General features: G+C 39.0%; 1 protein-coding gene across 4 annotated transcripts; it reads right to left on the reverse strand.

Annotated features, from left to right (window-relative positions):
• Window positions 1-273: 273 nt before the first annotated feature.
• On the reverse strand, window positions 274-20,486 carry SLC35A5 (solute carrier family 35 member A5). Of its 4 annotated transcripts, none has more exons than XM_032631171.1 (7): window positions 20,098-20,486; window positions 19,297-19,445; window positions 14,294-14,392; window positions 12,788-12,921; window positions 10,192-10,259; window positions 3,037-3,817; window positions 274-1,768 (listed from the first exon to the last, which is right to left on the reverse strand). In XM_032631171.1, exons 2-7 carry the CDS (start codon window positions 19,424-19,426, stop codon window positions 1,700-1,702), a joined length of 1,281 nt encoding a protein of 426 aa, XP_032487062.1. In that variant the 5' UTR covers window positions 19,427-19,445; window positions 20,098-20,486; the 3' UTR covers window positions 274-1,699. The 4 variants fall into 4 exon arrangements, with proteins under 4 accessions (XP_032487062.1, XP_032487060.1, XP_032487061.1 ...); XM_032631169.1 differs by having other exon boundaries at window positions 20,253-20,455; XM_032631170.1 differs by having other exon boundaries at window positions 12,788-12,918; window positions 20,098-20,455.
• Window positions 20,487-20,552: the final 66 nt, after the last annotated feature.

Below are 20,552 nucleotides of genomic sequence, written 5' to 3' on the forward strand. Positions count from 1 at the left end.
CGTGTTTAATAAGTATGTTTTGTATGCTATATTTCCTAAAAGTGAGGTCTTCCTATAGCCGATTTTCTTTACCTTAAAATGAATTGCCACAATAAAGTAATCTTTCTGTTTCACATTACTCTGATGGAACGCCTATGATAAGGTAAAGTTTTGCTATTCTCAGAAGTCAAGATCTACTGAAAAAGAGAGAGTTTTTAAAGTTCTTTTGAAATTACATTTTGAAATTAAAAATACTCTGCATTCCATCTCATATAACAAAGTGGCAACACAAGGTAAGTGTTTAATAGTTATTTTATTTATAAATTTCCAGCAACTCTTGCCATTCATATTGTTCTGGATATCACAGATGGATTATGTAATAGTATTATCTTATATTTATCTGTATGAAAATTAGGGGAAAGAAGAGATGTACAGACTGCATGAAAACGACAACTTAAAGCTCACATTTACAGTGTAGTGCTCTATAAACACACAGGTCTATTAGTTGAAGCCAACACTTGTCCCATCACCATCCACCATATGGCCTTGGGCAAGTCATTTCTGTTTTCTCATTTTTAAATTATCTATCACCTGACTTCTCTACCTCATAGACTCAACTGGATGCATGCAAAAATACCTCAAGAAATACCATGCAGTTTAAGGGTGCAATATGGTTACTATAAAGTGCTTTATTTATTACTGGCCTTCCTCTTTTTAGAGTAATACTATTCATATTTCAGTAAAAGTCATTTGTTTGCAAAGTGACTCTTTTAAAAGAACTCTTCGGCAATAGTCTTACTGACAACCTGGCATGATTCTGAAGCCAGTGTCTCAACATTTAGGAACAGAGTATGATATAAAGATATAAAATAGTCATAAGTTCTATTTAATAACTAATAAAAGTGGCTTATTAGTTCTCCAAAATAGAATAATTCAAGAGTCATGTGGTCAAAGTGAGGAGAAAAAAACCCACCATAGCTCATTTAAGTGATGTAAAATACAAGTGATAACTGTGGGCACTGGAAACCAGCTTTCACCTAAATGGAAGCTTATTTGTGTAGAAAAACATCAAAAGACAACCACTAAAAATAAGATTTCCCACAAATTTCTAAAAATTAAAATTCTGAGATTTTTGTTGAAAAATTTGCTTCTTTGGCAAAACATTTAGCACAGACTACACTACTCTCAAATCAATGTTGTGGCTGGTTATTCAGGTCCTTCAACCAAATTTTTAGAGTCTCATTGCTTTTTAATTACAAAATGACTATCTCCATGGCCTCAAAATTCAAGGGTCAACCTAGGTGATATTTATAATGATAAAAAAGGGAAGACTATGGCATGCAGAGTATAACTACACAATTCTGAAAATCTGGCAAACTGATCTCTATTTGTATATTTATAGGGTACGGCTAACATGATTATTACAAGTTTTCTGGAATGGAGGAACAAGGAAAATAATCTGCAAATATATCTTGACCTACTAAGTACCAGGCCATTAATGCAGTCTCCATACTATTATTCTTACATCAGTTCCTTAGAACTTTTTAGCCTTTGGGTACTCTAAGCTTTGGTTGGAATTATTTAGGGAGCGGTTAGATATATACAAAGAGTTTTATGCTTTAGAAATGTTCTTGGTTTGTCAAAGTGGAAAGATAAATATCACACATGCTGAAAATGTGAAGATAAGGTTTGTGAGAGCTGCCAACTATTTGGGTACCAGTTAGAAAGTATCTTCATCGGATTCAATATCACTCTTGGGTTTGGTAAGTCTCTCCAGTTCTTCTCCATCCTAAAAGGAAACATGAAATCAGTAATTAATTAGGACAAAACTAGAAATGTCCCATTTTTAATGATTACTAAGGAGAAACCTTACTAACAAATCATGGATTTTATTTAATTAAACTATAATCTTGTTAAATGAAATTAAATAAATAAATTCTTGGAAAGTTAACCGCAGGCATACAATGAGATTAAAAAATTGGAATGCACTTCAGTACATTTGAATTTCAAAGTTAACAAGAGCAAAGTAAGGAGCGGCCTCTGCTGGTCTTGGAGGGAAATGACTAAAGGCTGCAGAAATAGGTATAAACTAGGCCTTGTTACCTACATTGATTTTCTTCTACCTAAAAAAGTAGGGCAAGCAGTGTTATTAGACTGTTGGAAAAGAATACAGGATTTCTAAATCTATATTCTAACTGATAGCAGAGCAGGCCTCTAATTTTTTCATCTTAAGAATCTGTTGTAAATATCATCACTTCAGAGGCATTACTGAGGGAAGCTTTGCCATGAACTCTATCTAATAAGAAATAGGTTAACTTTCCCGAAGAGTAAAATGTTCATTGTGTGAACTATCTCATATTTTGTGTGTTCATGAAAACTGTAAATTTAAACCTAGATAGAGGACTCCATTCCATGTTTTATTTAAATATGTATCTCGTAACTTGAGCCTCCAAAAGATCACTATGCATTTGCAGCGATCCTTTTGGGAACCTTGGGAACCGCCGTCTTAGCGAGATAAACAAGGTTGCCCTTCTGGCACACTCTGGTTTATGAAAAACTACAGGGAAAAGAAAGAAGCCAGGCTTTTGACTTATATTTAACAAGACTTACTAATGTCAAAGATCAACTTTTCTTACGAATGAGGCTTGTTTCCCCAACTACAGTGGGGTGGAAAGAGTAATGAATGGGTTTGGTACCAGTTCTTTCACTTACTATCTGTAACCCAGTTAGCCTCTCTGAGTCTGTTTCCTCACTTGTAAAACTAGGAGACTAGACAAGATAACCTGTGATGCATCTTCTGGTTCTGTGACTGTAATATCCTATGATACAACTAATGCATAAGGTCCTTGAGACTGTGATTTATACTTTTTCTCAACCCCTGACAGCATTATCATGAGCCCTTATACATAAGGAGTCCAACAAATGTTTGTTGAATGGTAAGTCACAGAGATCCAATACGCCCTGTGCCAAATCAGCACTGATCTATTTCTTTTCTTGTATAACTACACTTTGAATTTGGGAAGAACAGGCAAAAATGCAGCATTCTCACAAACTTACCCCACTGGAGCGCTCCCAAAGACTGCCACTTAGATCTCGGATCCTTTCTTGCCTAGGTGCGTATTCCAGGCCTTGAGGCTTGCTGGCATTATAAATAAATATGGAGAGAAGAACTGACGGGGCTTCTATGAAAAACTCCAGGGAGGGTCTGAAGTCAAAGACCAAGACAGACACCGTTGTGATGACGACAGTGGTGACCTGGGCCATCAAGACATGGAACATGTTATCCAGGAACTTCAGAATAAAGGCTACTGAGAGGCCCTGGAATGCAGTTACAAAAATAAGGGCTACTGAAAATGCATTGTGGCCATAAAAAAACCCACAGTTCTTAACCTGATCACGGTTACTGCTCTGAAGGCCCAGGGTCAGCCCATTAAAAAGAATGCCAAAGAAATAGAGTTTGCTGTTCTGTACAAAGATGCTTTCAGTGAGCTGGTTCCCTTCCTTCAGTATCTTTTCATTATAGATATTGGCCATCGAAGAAATAAAACACTGGACTATAATAAGAACATGGCCCAAGCCAAGACGGATATGACTGAAAACCCTGGCCGTGGTGTTCCACTGAGCTTCAGAAAAAGTCCACTCCTTTGCCGTGCAATTGTCTTTTCCGGAGCACTCACTTCTGAAAAGAAGACAGGAATTGGATGGGCTGAAGAAGGCATCGTGATGAAATCCATGTCCTGCCAGGTTATGTTGTGAGGTCTCAGTCCCAGAAGTGAGGGCCACAATAGACAAAAATAAAATCAGGAGGGAAGCCCACTGTATCCAGTTTAGATGCCTCCTGTTCAAAGATGAAAAAAGAGATTTTAATACTAGTCTTTTTTCCTCCTCCCCTATCAACTGTGTCTACTGAAAACTCAATCACTTGAGTACTTGGTTGCATGAACCATACTGTTTTTGCCAGCATTCCCCACAATTCAAGTTCAAAGGAAACCCGTTAGGGTGTGTCTGCTTCTTGAACTTATTTTTTTTTATTTTTTATTCTTTGGTACGCGGGCCTCTCACTGTTGTGGCCTCTCCCGTTGCGGAGCACAGGCTCCGGACGCGCAGGCTCAGCGGCCATGGCTCACGGGCCCAGCTGCTCTGCGGCGTGTGGGATCTTCCCGGACCGGGGCATGAACCCGCATCCCCTGCATCGGCAGACGGACTCTCAACCACTGCGCCACCAGGGAAGCCCTTGAACTTATTTATTTATTTATTTATTTTTTGCAGTACGCGGGCCTCTCACCGCTGTGGCCTCTCCCGTTGCGGATCACAGGCTCCGGACGCGCAGGCTCAGCGGCCATGGCTCACGGGCCCAGCCGCTCCGCGGCATGTGGGATCTTCCTGGACCGGGGCACAAACCCGTGTCCCCTGCATCGGCAGGCGGACTCTCAAACACAGCGCCACCAGGGAAGCCTCTTGAACTTATTTTTTATCTGTTTTTTATAGTAGCTGTCCCTTAAGGCCATTCAGTCATTTCTCATTTTAAGTTTCCTTTTAACCTACAGGTTTAACTAAGCCTCCTTCCTACCTTGGGAACTGATCTTAGTTGTTCGATATGATCACTTTTTAATCTCGTGATAAAGTAAGTTATAGCAGGGATTCTCAATCTAGTTTCCATGAACCAGAATAAATGTGACGAGCTTAGGATATCTGTGAATTCTTGCAGTGTGTGCCAAATCTTCTACATAGGTCTACATAGGAATTCCTGGTCTTCCCCACCCCCACCAGGTGATCCTTCAAAGATCTGTCAAATTTTCAAAGGTATTCATGACCCAGAAATGATTTGAGGAAGCTAGTTCCCAGACTCATGGCCTGATCATAAAATATACAGCAAACTGTTTGATAAGGCAAGGAAAAAATATTTTCAGTGTTTCAGTTGATGAAGTCCTCACAATGCTTTATTTCTTTATTTTTCCTAACAACAAACTTTTCAGATATGGAGGATGTGATGATTATTATTCCATTTTGCAAATTCATTCAGTTCAACAGACATTTAATAAGCAGCAACTATGTGCCAGGCATGCTGGGAAGAGAAAAAAAGACTTGGTCTCCATCCTCAAAGAATTTACACTTTAATACGGAGTGAGCCATGGAACTAAATGATGACAATATAATGTGTGACATATGATACACAGAACAATTGGGGTAAACTGAGGAACAACACCTGAGTCTGGAAATAGAGTCAGGTAGTGCTTCGAAGAGGAAATGACACTTAGGCTGAAAGATGAAAAATAAATTGAAGTTTCTCATGTGAAAAGGGAGTTGGCAATATACCCAGGAAGAGGCAAGAGTCTATACAAAGGCTACAAGAAGGTACATTGACTAAGGAAAGAGGGGTACGGGACTCAGGTGGGGGCATCCAGGGAGGCTTCTGGGGGGAACAACACCTTCAAGTTTGAAGATCGATTAGTCAGGTGGAGAAGAGGCACACCAAGAACAGAGAGTAACATGAGCAAAGGCAGACGTGTAAAGCAACAGGTGAGAACTGAAGTTGCAAGAATTTTGGAGCCTTTGTTGAGCACCTACTATGGGTCAGGCAGTTTCTGTTCTAGGGGAGGAAATGGTTCTCAGAGGTTAACTGACTTCTCTAAGGTCATGTATTTATGAAAGAGCAAGGAAGGAGTCTGAGCTATGGTTTTGTAAGTTCTCCTTCTGGACCAATGCACCTCTTAAGTATAATTCTGAGTTCCCAGGATGCCTGTACAGGAATATGTGTCTGATTTCACCAATGCTTCCATAGAGCTTCATGCTGTGAAACTGCTAACTGCACAGATAGCACAGACAGCAGCACACCTGTGCTCCCTATATGTCTTCTTGTGTATACACTTTCCTATAACCAGATCTAGCATGCAGTGATGAGACCAACACAGCCTTATAGTCCATGAGTTCAGAAACTGTCAGCTAGTCACATACATTTCTGAAGGTGCAGGTGGTACACATTTAGTAGTAGAAAGCAAATGGAACGGAAACCGAAAAGACAGAGATGAAAAATGGGTGCTCAATTTATAAAAATCATTATATAACCAAGTACTGTAAGTCAAGATAAAGGAGGCAATGATATACTCTACAGGTCCTTTAGAAGTTTTCAATTCTGACGGCTATAGATCTTCCACTAATATTGCCATGGAGAAAAAAGAATCCAAGGAAATAAAGCCTTAAATAAGCTAACCGGTACCTACTGCAAATAATTACTCATTCAAGATAATGTTCTAGGAAGGTAAAAATTATTAAGGATTAGGGTGAAAATAGATTTTTAGCAAAGAAAATAAAACAATAAATCATCCTATAAAGTCAGCTGAGGATCTGCACTCTTATAAATGATGACTGATTAGGCACGAAAGAGTTTGAAAAAGTTTGCTCCTTACGGCTTAGGTGATTCAACAGTAGAAACTCACTTAACCGACCTCTCCACTGCCCCAGTAAAACATTCAGATTGATGCGCAGAGCTGAATGCCTCTGGCTGGAAGGCTGCTGAACCTGAAGGCCTCTGCTCCCAAGTGAACTGTTTGCTCACAAAGAGTCTCTGTTCCAAAACGTGTTTTTGCCAGGTGACCTCATTATTGTAATTATATATTTTAATGATTACAGAAATCATAAATTATGAGTGAATGAAAAGGATTGCTGTTTTCATGGAAACTAAGTTGAATGCTTTGGGAGGACAAAAGGCAAATCTCAAGACAAAAAACTTGCCTTTGAATTAGGCACAGGTAAGTCAGTTTAAGCTTAGGGAATGAATAATAAAAATCCAGAAGAATCTACTTTAAAAATATACTTAAGGCTTGCTCCACTATAATGAAATTGAAACCAGAAACCACAGATGATGTGTAATGAATGTAGGTTCAAGCAAGAAAGAAGCCAAAGAACTCCAAATCAGCAAACCCCACACGTATGCAAAGGAAAGGTTCCACTTTGAACCATGGTTCCACTTTGAACCATCAAAAGAATGATGAATCGACACTTACATACCTTAAGTTAAATTGTCTAAAGTATGTATATATATTTTAAATGACATCCCTACTTTGAGTTTTCCTAGTAACTCAACAATTAGGTCCAAACTGTGTCAGATATGAGCATTTCTACCATATCTGGTGGTAAACCAAAGCAGAGCAAGAAAATATTTAAGTGGAAAGACGTAACTTTTTACAAGAAACCATGCATCATAACTTTCTAAATAGCACAAAGAGTGACCAGGGGCAGATTTATCAAGGGAAATTATAAATATTTATCAAGTGAATGAATGGTTTTGGAGAAATGCTTGTTATTACTGAGTGGCACTTTTATCTTTTCTGCTGGTTCAGAAAGTAAAGTTCACCGTAACTTCTAAGACATCCAACATATGTTTCAAAATGTGTTTTTAAAGAATTTTTTCCCTTCCCTTTGAAGAAATCACAGAAACTTATATACATTCTTTAGGTAAAAATAAGTGCTGGTCTTGGTTTCGCTCTCTAATCTCCCAAATCTCGATGTTCAGGCTGACATTATTATTCCCTAAAGCCTAGCAAACAAGATTATACAACTTTGCCAAGCCTTAAGAGCAAACCAATAGGGCTTTGAGGTATGCCTGCCACATTTCCACTTTGAACCAGTAACTGTACTTCAAGGAGGAAATCTATGCATTCACATGGGGTTTAGAGTGAGACATTTGAATGATGATACTTTTCACTTTTTCTCACTTTCAAATTCTTACAAGTAAGTTTTACATTAGTCACTGGACTTATTTTTTTCTACCTGTATAGCCTTATATCCTTTACCTGTATGGGAAAGGTTATTTGATAGCTCTGCTAGAGTCAAGTATAAGACAAGAGCTTTGATATTCTAAATGAGTTATTTATGACAAACAAATTAAGAACTTGTGATAGAACTCAAGCTATTCTTAGGTCAAAATTTTATTGCCACGGACAAAAGACCATCAAATGACTCATGAAGAGTAGATTAAATAGGGAAAAACTAACAAACAACATACACTATCACCAACAAAAAGATCAAAATAGAACAAAGTTGATTTTAAAGTATAATAATAGGTAATACCTAAAAGGTATTCCCATAAAAGACATTATTAATTACCACATTTTAGCTTCACTATTTAGAGTAGCTTCAAGTGCTGATTTGTGAATTAGTCAAACTAAGACCCATTCTGGGAGCTAAGCGCTTGTGGAAATAATAAAAATGGAGTGATTTTATTGTTTCTTTAATCTAAAGAACTTCTAAGGATTCAAAACAGAGTGGTATTAACAACAAAGCAAACACATGCCTAAGAATCCATATTACTGCTCTGAATATTAAGAGGTAAAATATGTAAAACAAAAAAGAAGTTTGAACTGTAGTTCATAACGTTGTTTGCCCCTCTGCCCCCAGCCTATCCACCTACACTCCCTCTTCTACAGCCAAAGGGAGCTGCCTGAGGGCTGCAAAATGCTTAGTGGCTCTGGGTTCCAGGCATAGACTCAGCCTAACTGCACCTATCTCATGGGGTCATTGTGGGGTTAAGTCGAAATAGGGTAGAAAGGCCCTGAGGAGACCTTAGTGTTTTCTAGTCACCGGTGGAGAGCATCCCCGCGCAGCTGCCCACACGGCAGTCGGGCCACCCTGGGCAGGGCTTTTCCAAGTGCCCCTCACCTTGGCCCACAGCCCTGCTCATGCTCTGGGGTCATTAAAAAAAACAAACAACTCTGGGCATAGCTAGAGCTACTAGCCAATTTCAAGTCAGGAAATACCTTTAAACTTATCTTCGGTAAATTCAGTTATTAATTTAATTTTGACATAATACTTGTATTATATAACAACTTAAGTATAATACCATGTGTACTCATAAACTGTCACTTCACAGGGAAAAAAAATTTTTTTACTTGAAAAAAAAGTAAAAAAAAAAGCCCCAAACAAACAAACAAAAATACATGTTTTTGAGACCATCGCTCCCCTATTAATAGTGAGTATTTTATTGTGTGTCAGAGCCAACAATTATTCCTTTATGGAAGTGCATCCCTAATTTTATCACAGGAATCAATATAAAAATATTATTGCTTACATATGTTTTCTCAGAAGCCAACTTTTATCCTACAAAGTGACTTTCGTGCTGATTTTAAAGACTTTAAAATGTTTTTTGGATTAGCATTCTTTAACTTGCTAGTTGAATTGAATTATTCTCACAATTCATAAATAAAATGAAGAAAGTGATAGCAAAATTCAGTGACTGTAACATTTAAATTGGATGAAATGCTATGTTCATTTTTTTCCCATCTCTTACATTACTATTAAATTGAATGTTTCCTCAGGGTAAAAGAAAACCTTTCAAGAATTTCATATAATTTATGTACTGAATGCATCATGGGATTCAACAAATAACCACTGAGTGCCTATGGACCAAGCCCTTCATCCTTCCGTACACATCAATTATGAAAACACACTATGACATAGCACATTGAGAAACAAATTAAAAAGAGAATGTGAATGTAAAATTAAAATAAAAACAATCACAACAAATATAACAAAGAGTTAATTTTATTTTCATCATCATCATCATTAAATAACAAATTAAACTGGGGTTAAGTACCCAGATCCTGTATCACCTTAGGACATTCTGGCCTTTGCTTTGCAGCAGAGCTTATCTAAACTAAAAATGTTTATTTTATTCAAACGTTCTCCTGGAGATGAATTAGTGATAGCACTTGGAAAGTTTAATAAGTTCACTCTTATTAATTGTAATTTTAACTAGATCCCTCATGCAAATCCTCTGCCAGTTAGAGCTTAAATCACGTAGTCAGCTCAAGGAGTTTAATAAGGAATTTGCCGCTTTTTATCACCTCCAAACTCCAAATAACAAATATATTAATCTTAGGAACTTCTTGGTTCCCTATTAGTGTACAGAGAATCTGCAAAAAAAAAAAGCTATTGAATTCTTTGTTGAAAATCTGGCACTAAAAATTAAAATAATTAAAACCCAATCATCTCTTGTCTTTTGAGATGCTAAGAAAATATATTTCAAACATTGAATCGCAGAGGATTTAGACAGGCTAACACTGCAGCTGCTTTCCAGATGGGTTAAACAACTTGCCCAACACACAAAGCAAATTAGGAATAAAATCCCGGCCTTGGGATTCAGAGGGTATATCATCTGAAACAAGGCGGTGCCATTTTAAAGTATGATATATGCTTTCACAACAAGTTACTTACTTCAGCACTATCCTGAATAGAAGAGCTGTTGTTATAATGCTAAAATTTGAGAAGATAACAGCCATGGCCTAGAAAGAAAGAGAAGATAGAGTTACAATCCAAGCAAAGCACTGACCTCAGAAATCTCCCAACTTGGTGCAAGTTCACCTGACAAAAAAAGCTTTTTGGTCAAAATCCAGAGGGGTTATTAGGGCAGCTACTTCACTAGAGGATTAAATTCTATTTTTATTGCTTGTTAAACTTACGTAGATATGATCAAATTATTGTACAGGCTTTGAAAATGTGCTGAAATTCAGCAAATGCCTGTGTAATAATCTTTATGTGCAGATCTGGAAATACGTAAAAACTCTATAAGTTTAGGTCCAGAAATAATGGTTACAATGATTATAAAGCATACTTTTTCAAGCTCTCAGAGACTTTTAACGCTGATTCTGTGGGTAGAGAGAAAGCAAATACTGTTAGGCCCATTTATACATTAAGAAGATGGAGGTATAGGTTTTTAAGCGTTTTTAATGCTCTAGGAATTAAATCAATTTATACCTGGTTCAACTGTAGTGATTCAATACCAGTGATTCACTACCAAACTTATATTTGACAGTCCTTTGGATTTATTCACATTGTTCTAAACACTTAGAAAGGTGTTAGCCAGATTTTATTAAGGTTTGTTTTTGTGAATTTAGTCAAATTTCACATATGAGAATATTAATCTGAACATATATACATTTTGGCCCAGAAAATATGAAATTTATCACTGCCCCCATAATTGGATCTGACAATATTAATAATTTCTAAAAACAAATCCTACTGCCTTCCTCCTTGCTGTCACTTTAAATTGACCAACCCTAAAGAGTATCCACAATCTTATGCAACCAGCAAACACGACTGATATGCAGCTGAATTAAAGAAATAAGAGTAAAATCCAATAACAACTAGCAAAAATTCCAAGAATACAATATTGCTCTTTTCCTACTGACTTTTATGGGAACCATTATTTTAAGGTTTTTTTTTTTGCAGATGAATGCTTGTGAACCCCTGGTTAGGAGACAAGTAAGAGGAGATAAGAAAAGTACGTGGCTGGTTAAGAGTGGGGAAGTGGCGGCTCTGATCAATCACAGTTACAGCGCGGCTGCTGGCCTGGGGAATTGTGTCCACTCTGTCCAGGCAATAGTATAGAACAAATAAAATATCACAGCTCTTTGCCCCCAAACTTCCATGCATCTCTACTTAATTCTTTCCAACGAGGTGTGGGCATAGCACTACACAGAATATGTATGCCAAGTAATTTATTTTGTAATATCTGTGGCTGTACACAATCAGGAAGGAAGAGCAAAGCAAGAAGCTGTAAGAACAGGAAGTTGCACTCCTGCTTTGGTACTAGGGATTTAGCAAAGGGATATAAATTTAGAGGTAGTCTGTTGGATACAAATAAAACACAACAAATATACACTTCTTGAATGTGAATAATTATGTTGTTGGGAGGAATTCTCAGATCTGAAAAACAAACTGAAAGAATTTAGGAGAGGACACATTTTAAATGGAATGAACTTTTGCTAATAAAATGGATCACAGAGCTGAAAGCAACTTCAGGTAATCCCCTGGCCTAGGTCCTTACCTTTGGGCCGGTATGGTAACACTATTCTATTTTACAGAGCAGTTTGGCCTTGCCTGGTTCTAATCTTTTAAATTGTGCAAAAGAATCAAACTCCTGTTTTCTACCTTAGTGCCCTCTTGACCCCTCCTTTTCACCCCACTTTCATACTGATTTGGATATACTTAAGAGGCTTCAAATAGAGGACTAGTGTCAACAGAAATTCTATTTATGATCAAAATGCCTGAACTTGCTCTTTAAAGAAAATTAAAACACATTTTCTTAAATGTGGCAATAGAAACCCTCGTTTTATAAAATGAAAATATAGAGGGGAAAATATACACGTGATCCAAACTGAGTAATAGGTAAAAGCAGAAGACACCAAACTTTAATTCTGATTACTAACAGCTCTCTAAATTGGCGTAGGGGATGCCAGGGGAGATGAGAAGTATACCTAGTATTATCAGTTATGGATAGCAGTTAGATTGGGAGGATATAATCTCTACCCTTAAAGAACTTGGTTAAATGACAGGACTAACAGAAAACGAAAATCATACCAAAAGAATACATATACACCACATTAAAACAAGTGTAAGAAAGAGCAGTACACTGAGTGTATAATTTTCTGAGTTAATCATGGGAGTCTGCTGGGAGGTCCTGGATGTTGAGATTAATATTAGAGGTGGGTGACCACAGGATGGCTCAGAAAATAGGCAGACTGGTTAAGGTTACAGAGAGAGAGATGGCTCTAGATTCAGTGGTCAGGAAGCAGCTCCCACAGATCAGTCAGCACAGTTTAATAGTTATCTTTCACAGTGGAAGAGTCTTGCAAGTGGATTGTTAAGTCAGTGCTCAGATGATTCTGCTCAAACCTCAGGAAGGCCAGTGAGGCAATGAGAAACTAACAGTGCCAAGGAAAACGATTAAAAAAAAAAAAAGAGAAAGGTTAGTTCCAGGATTCATTTCTCTGTCTTTTCAATGCAGTCTTCTTTGTCATTATTTACTTACAGGCTGAAGATAGGAAAGGACATAGAAGACAATCAAATTATCCAGGAAATAAAGAAAGGCAGGAATGGACCACTTCATGAAATTAGAGAATTCCTTCCAGGAACCACATCTCAAGTTTCTATTTTGATGATCTTCTAAAGAAAGAAATACAGCAATAAATATATGAGCTTGATGAGAATGCACATATTTTTAGAGAAAGTAAATTGTATTTAATTTCTGATATAATTCTTTAAAAGAGACTTAATGAACATGCTTTCATAAGTGACTATTAGCCTTGAGAAATCAAGGACTACACAGGATTCCATTGTGGTCTTTCTTCACCCCACCACCGTGCTCATCTCTGACAACAGCAACACTTTAGGAATACTGATTTTCTTAGTTCCTGCTAACTTGAGACAGACGTATTACTGAAGAAGGCAACTCAGGACACACTTATGTTTTCTCTTACTACTCTGAGCATAAAGCCAAGAGAGATCAACAAGTTAAAATAAGTGGAACAAAAAATGTAGCGTTCATGCTGGGATTTTTTTTCCCGGGGCCGGGACGGTGGTGCTGTGGTGGGTGAGGGAATCAGGAACGGGAGATAACTAAGTGCAAGTTTATATATAGGGGAGTAGAGAAAATTAACCTTGCTCATCCTAGTATGAGTTATTCTCCTATCTCTAGGTTTACAAAAACTTAAGAAGGTACTATAACGGAGAATGTAAAATAAAATGAAAAGATAGAAAGCAATTTAAGTCTAACCCCTGTAAATACTTCATAAATTTCATGAGATTAAGAAATGTATGCCACTAACTAGAAACTCTGCAAAGCTTGAAACCTCTGAGAATGAAAAGACAACTTCTTGGGCAAGCCCTTTAATAGTGTAAATTCTATGTCTACCTCATGTGGGAAGGTGGATCAAAGTAGTAGAGAGAGCTAAGGTTCAATAACTGGAGAATTAATAGCCACAAAAGGGTACATATTTTGATCTGAGGAAGGATTAGTACCCTTATTTGATACTATTTGCACCCTTATTTGATACTTATTTGATGATGAAACTGGAGCTCAGAAAAGTAAAATAATCTGCCCTAGAATACAGTCTCTCTGACTCCAAAGCGCTATGCTGTCCCCCTAAAGGCAATGGGGATTGTTTTGCAGTATGCTACATATCGCGTCAGACAGCAGTGATTTAGATAATCCTGAATTTGAACAAAAACTAACTCGCTGTGTGACCCACCACAGGAACAAGTCAAGAGGCAGCACAGTGGACGGGACTCTAGGACATGTGGGTTGCAGTCCAGGCTTTGCCCCCTCCTACCCAGCACCACATTAACACTTACTACTTACTCTCTGAGTCTGCTCCTCACCTGCAAAACATGAGTAATCCTATTTCTATTTGTATCTTAGTATCCTCATATATAAAATTAATGGGCTAGACTAACTGATATGAAGTGTTCCTTTCAGTTCTAAAAGTTTTTGATTCTGTGATTTTTAACCAGTATATAATACCATTTCAAGACTCACCTTTCTTTAGAACCCAGAATGACACAAGCACACAGAAAACCAGCTTCACCAGTTCTGAGCACACATTCACAGTAGTTGGAAGATAATCATATTTGTTCTCTGAAATGTAACAGAAATGTTTTTTAATTATAAATTTTGCTCTATATAATGCTTACATACAGTAAATAATTTAGAGCTGTTTCTAAACTTAAAAGTTGGACTTTAAGACTGGTTATATTGGGCTTCTCTGGTGGCACAGTGGTTGAGAGTCCGCCTGCCGATGCAGGGGACACGGGTTCGTGCGCCAGTCCGGGAAGATCCCACACGCCGCGGAGCAGCTGGGCCAGTGAGCCATGGCCGCTGAGCCTGTGCGTCCGGAGCCTGTGCTCCGCAACGGGAGAGGCCACAACAGTGAGAGGCCCGCGTACCGCAAAAGACTGGTTATATTAAACTTCATCCAGTTGGTTTTGGCTCTTTTGGATTTTTGAATCAATTCACCTAACGTGAATTCACCTTACCTCATTGAGCGTTTTATTATCCTTGAAATTGAGAGATATGCCTCTCATGTTTTCCTTCGAGTTCCTGAAAAATGTGTTGAGGAGGCTAGGGCTACAGGCGAAGAAAGCTTTGTGGCATTAGAGATCACCTTCTAAGTTGACCATTAACTAACAATCAGGGCCTGACTAATCAAACAGCTACCAATCTAGGCGGCTGAATTATTACCCAGCTCGTGATTCCTCTTGTGTGACTTGTCTGCCTTGCTTAAATCAAGGTACACTCTGTCTGTGATATTCCCTGAACTCAGAGTTTTCCTATCTGTTTCATATCATGGTACACATGGAAAACAATATTTGTTAGGCACTCTGGGACAAACAGTATGTTGTGGTAACAGAAGGAAGCGGCTTGAGGCAAGAGGCAACTGGCCCAGGGCTCTTCGGTGGACAAACACACTGACACATCCAAACCCACTGACCAATCAGGAAGCTATATCCCAACCTACAAGTCAATCTAATTAGGAAATGAGGTTTGGTTAGTGTATCTTGACTTAGCTGTTATTTCTCTCCTTTTTCTAAAATGCTTACAAACAACTTGCTCTATGATTTTGCCAAGGACAAACATAAATTTTATTAGTTACTATTTTGAGGAATGCATTTTCTCAAAAATATGTGCTTGTTTCCCTTGGTTGTCATATGAAAAAACTGGCCAAGTACAAAGGAAAAAAGCCAACTCGACATTCTTGCTCCCCAGAACACTCTTTCTTCCTCTTTTCTGTGGTTTTCCCTGACCTTCACAACCTATGCATAGTCAATCCTTTATTCATCTCTGATCCTGTAGCACTAGTGTAAACAGATAGGGTAGGGGGTTCCCGGAGAAAGAGAACCAGGCGTGGCTTTCTGGACATAAGAGAAGCCATTTTTGGCCTCAGCCATCTTGTGACTTAAGCCTGGCCATAATGCTTGTCCTTGAACAGGTCTGAGTAATTAAGGATCTTAAGGGAACAGAAGAATGCAGGAATAAACTGTTACCCAGCAAGAGAAGTGACAATAGCAAAGATAACGTATCAGTTGTAAAGACTCCCAGTTCAGTTTCAATGGTAAAGATGAGCCTGCATTGCTCAACCACCAGATCGACTAGAACTGGATGATGATGTTGACCTTTTCTGACCCTCCTGACTTCAGTCAACTAAAGCGGGATTCTGTCAACCACCCAAGCCCCTTCATAAAATGCATGTACCCTTTAGCTTAAAATTTCCCCAATTTTGCTGTTTGGGAAGACACTGCTTTGGGAAAGATCCCTGGTGTCCTCCTTACTTGCTACAAGTAATAATAAATCCTTCCTTCTCCCGATCTTTGGCTTGGTTGTGTCTTTTGGCTCAACACCTACCAAGAGGTGAACCCTGCTTTCGGGTAACACTACCTATAAACCTCTATAACAGTACTTGTAACATTGTATTATAGTTATTTTTTATGTTGTATGTCTTACCCTTAAAATGTAAGCTTTGGGGCTTCCCTGGCGGCGCAGTGGTTAAGAATCTGCCTGCCAATGCAGGCGACACGGGTTCGAGCTCTGGTCCGGGAAGATCCCGCATGCCGCGGAGCAACTAAGCCCGTGCACCACAACTACTGAGCCCATGCACCTAGAGCCCGTGCTCCGCAACAAGAGAAGCCACTGCAATGAGAAACCGGTTCACCGTAACGAAGAGTAGCCCCCGCTCGCTGCAAATAGAGAAAGCCCGCGCGCAGCAACAAAGACCCAACACAGCCAAAAATAAAAACAAACAAACAAATTAAATAAATAAATTTTAAAAAGTAAGCTTCTTACAAGACAGGGATCATGTCTTGTAAGACATCCTAAACCTGGCAGTTAAGTGTTCTGCGCTTAATTGGCTGTTAAACTTTCTCCATTATTCAAAGCTCAGTTAAAAACATCTCTTCCTCCTTCTTCTGAGCTCAAAGTTATACTGAAATCACATTTCCATTATCCTCCAACAATACTTTGCTTTACTTTCTAGCACAATACACATGAGCAAACATGCACGCACACAAATGGGGGGGGGCTTCATATCACAACTTTCAAACTCTTGTCACTGCTCTTTAACTCATTCTTGCTTTTCATTGTTTTTGTTTTTCTCCTTGCATTTCTCTCATGTTTGATCCCGTATCGTATCACAGCATCATGTGTGACCTCTCTCCACTCTTCTGCCCACACTTCAACCTTACCTACGCCACATTCATCCTTATTGGTTTCCCTTCACTCCCAGAGAGAGGAGCCATGGCCCCACTGTTTACCCATTCTCCCCATTAAAACCTTCCCTTCTCTTCAGGGGCTTTGCTCCAATAATTATTTCCTCGGGCTTCAGTGTGTATCTCCTTTATCTTTCAATTAACTGGCTTCCTCTCCTCTCCTACAAATATGTTCAAAACTCCCAACTGAAAAAAATAAAATATAAGATCCTCCCTCTCCAGCTACCATACCTCCTCCTAATCTCCATAGAAGTGTCAATATTCATTATCTCCACTGTACCCACTTTCCACTCAGATCTTGCCCCCAAGCAGTTTGGTTTCTAATCCCACCACAGTACTCCAACTACCTAGTTCCTGAGATTACCAAACATCTTCTAATTACTAATTCCCAAGAGTGGGTTTTAATCCTTATCTTATCCTGATGTTGCAATTTCCTCCCAAACTCCCTTCTATAAGTCATGTGCATTTAGTCCTCTCACCTCTCTAATTCCTTCTTAATGTCCTCTGAGTGTCAGCACTCCTGTTAAATGCTGGCATTCCTTGGCTCTTTGTTATTTTCTCATTCTGTGTGGTTACCCTGAAGGAGCCCTCCGGCTCCTCGAGTTTTAAATGTCAATTTAATATAAATGTTTCCAAATCTGTATTCTGGAACATTTAATGCTCACTAAACATATCCATATGAATGACTATCTCCTATTTATTCACTTAACTGGCATTTCCTTGACATGTGTGAAGTGCTAAACACTGCAGGATACAGCAGTAAACAAGGACATAGCTCCTGGCCTCATGGAAGGTACAAGAGTTAAAACTGTTAATTTCTCTAAGCTCTGTCCAACTGCTCTTCCTTCCTTAGTCTCCATCTCAGTTGAGATCATTGATCTACTCAGCATCCAAACCAGAAACCTCTGAACTATCCAATACTTCATCTCCTTTAATCTCCACATTCCACACATTCTCCGGGTCTTATCTTTTCTATGTTTAGAATATTTCTTGAATCTATCCTCTCTTCTCAATTCCTACTTCAAAAGCTTTGGTTAGTTTTCATCATCTGTGGCTTGAATTTGTAATAACCCCCTAACTGGCTACTTCTCTTCCCCTTTAGTCCACTCTCCATCCAGCTACCATAATAGTCTTTCTCATCTTACCCTGCCGTTTATATTCCTCCAAGTATTCCTCGTCCCCCAGACTCTAGGGCCTAGAGAATAAAGTCCCAGATGCTTAGCATGACATATAAAGTCCTCAGCGCTCTGATCATTACTGCCCTCTCTGGCTAAGCACTCCTTCCCCCCTCGTCCAAGTCCTTAAAACTTTTTGCTCAGTAATTCTGAACTACACATTCTCACTATCCATCCTGCTTTTTTAATACATCTGTTAATTTTTACAGGCTGTTGCTTCTGTTTTGAATACCTCTGCCCACCTTGTCTTGTGGATCAACTGTCACCTTATCAGGGAAGTGTTCCCTGACTGCTTCACAGTCCACATCATGCTCTCCCAGACAGAATGTATCACTTTCTATGTAAAACTACCTCTGTATCTTTGGTATAGAACTGCACTTATTATACTGTATTTTCATGATGCATTTACATGTATTTCTCTTCTAATAAACTGTGAATTCTTGAGAATAAAGTCTATATCTTGTGCACTTTGAACTCTGCTAGTAAGATCTAGCCCAGCGCCTGGCAGAGAAATGTTAACTGAAAAAGAGACTTATGTACACATCCGACTCCCCAAGCAGACCATTAACGATCATGATGTCATGATTTTACGTGTACTCAATAACTAGTGAGAGGTTCTCAACACAGTTTTGTGGAATTAAACTGTTTAAATACAAATTCTTACATTAAGAATAATAAAAGATTTCCTGAGTATGTATTTATCAAAGCTAATAACCTGTACTGCTCCATTGATAATGTAGTTGAAATAGTACCTCACAAACCCCAAGTGACCAAATGTATCTCCTATTTCAAAATAAGTTATAATATATATTGCTATAGGCCCAGAAACACCTGTTGATTAAACCAACAGTCAGATGTTATGATCTGTTCTGCAAAGGTTTTGATCCTGTACTTAACTGACCCAAATTTCACTCAGCATCAAAAATTTTTCTTGGTAAGGAATGACAGTTTAAAGAACCAAATTTAAACATGCTTTATCACTGACATGAAGCAGAATACTTTAAAGGGTATTATCCCCATTTTATATACAAGGGAAACTAAAGACAAGAAAGATAAAGTGTGATTAGATGGCAGTGCTCCATACATATTCCAAATCTTAACTTACCTTCATTGGCTGAATATTTTACAAGTAGGATTCGACTGGAGCTTAAAGCAATGAATATAGCCCCCAGCAGGAATGTATACATTGCTGAAGAGGAGCTTAACACGGGATGACCACAATAATTGCTTTCCATTCCACTGTTTTTCAATTGCCTTAAAGAGAAGAACAAGTTCATGAGCAAGCCTACTGGCAGATTAAGCATAATGCAAATACCACTGATTTGTGAAGAACAGAAAAGGAATTTTTTAGATGTCTGGTTATGCCTATACCCAAAGCAAAAAAGTTGGGGAGTACAAGGGAAACTATGGGGAAAGGAAAGAGTCAAAATTTGATAGGACGGGGAACTCTAGAGATTGAAAAGGCAAGAGCCAGGTTAGAAGTGCTGCCAAAGGTAGGACATTTTAGGACAGCAGGATTCTGCAGAAAAGCAACTCTTTAACTTTCATTCTTATGAGCAACTTTGCTCTAGAAGATAATTTCATATTTGTATTTTTCTCCTCAGTAGCAGTTTTTCCATAGGAGGAAGAAAAAGAGCTTGATGGGAAAGATTTCGTTACAATAATGACCGAAATAGAAATATCTGAAACACTGTGTTAATTTATACTGAACTACTGTTGGAAGTAGAAGACGACTTAGAAATCAATGGCTCTAAGGCCCTCTTTTGATATGTTAAGGCCATTAAACTCCAGATCGGGTAACTACCCAAAGCAACCCAGAGTAAGGATAGTGCACAGTGCCTGGGGGATTGGTGAGAGATGAGCTGGAAATACCACTGCCCACAGCCCAAGGTGGGCGTAAACCTACCAAGGCCAAAGAGACACCTCCCCTTCTCGGGAAGAGCAGCTTTCCCTCCACGATCTAGGAACGCCTTCTTGTCACACATGCGCAGGAGACATCTCGTCTGGGGCGCCCTCCCCTCAAACGCACGCGCACTTCCTTGTCCCGGGGGGCGCGGTTACCTCGGTCCCTTGGAAGAGCTTCTAGTGGAAGAGCGTACATCCTAAAGCTGAGACAGTAACTGTCTAGGTCCGCAGCAGCAGCAGCGGTAGCTTTTAGGGTCCATACGCAGAGAACCTATGGGAGGAAAAGAAAGGCGAATAAGCCTTTGGACCCAACCCTCCTATTCCGTAACAAAAAGCACAATAAAGACCCGACTGAGCAAAAGCGGAGGCGCCCATTGCGCAGGCGCGCTCAGTGTTACGCTTCCGGAGGGAGGGGAGAAGCGACCCGATCCCGCCCCAGCGCGGCCTTTCTCGCGT

This window comes from Phocoena sinus, chromosome 4 (assembly GCF_008692025.1).
Source record: "Phocoena sinus isolate mPhoSin1 chromosome 4, mPhoSin1.pri, whole genome shotgun sequence".
NCBI classification, from domain to species: Eukaryota; Metazoa; Chordata; class Mammalia; order Artiodactyla; family Phocoenidae; genus Phocoena; species Phocoena sinus.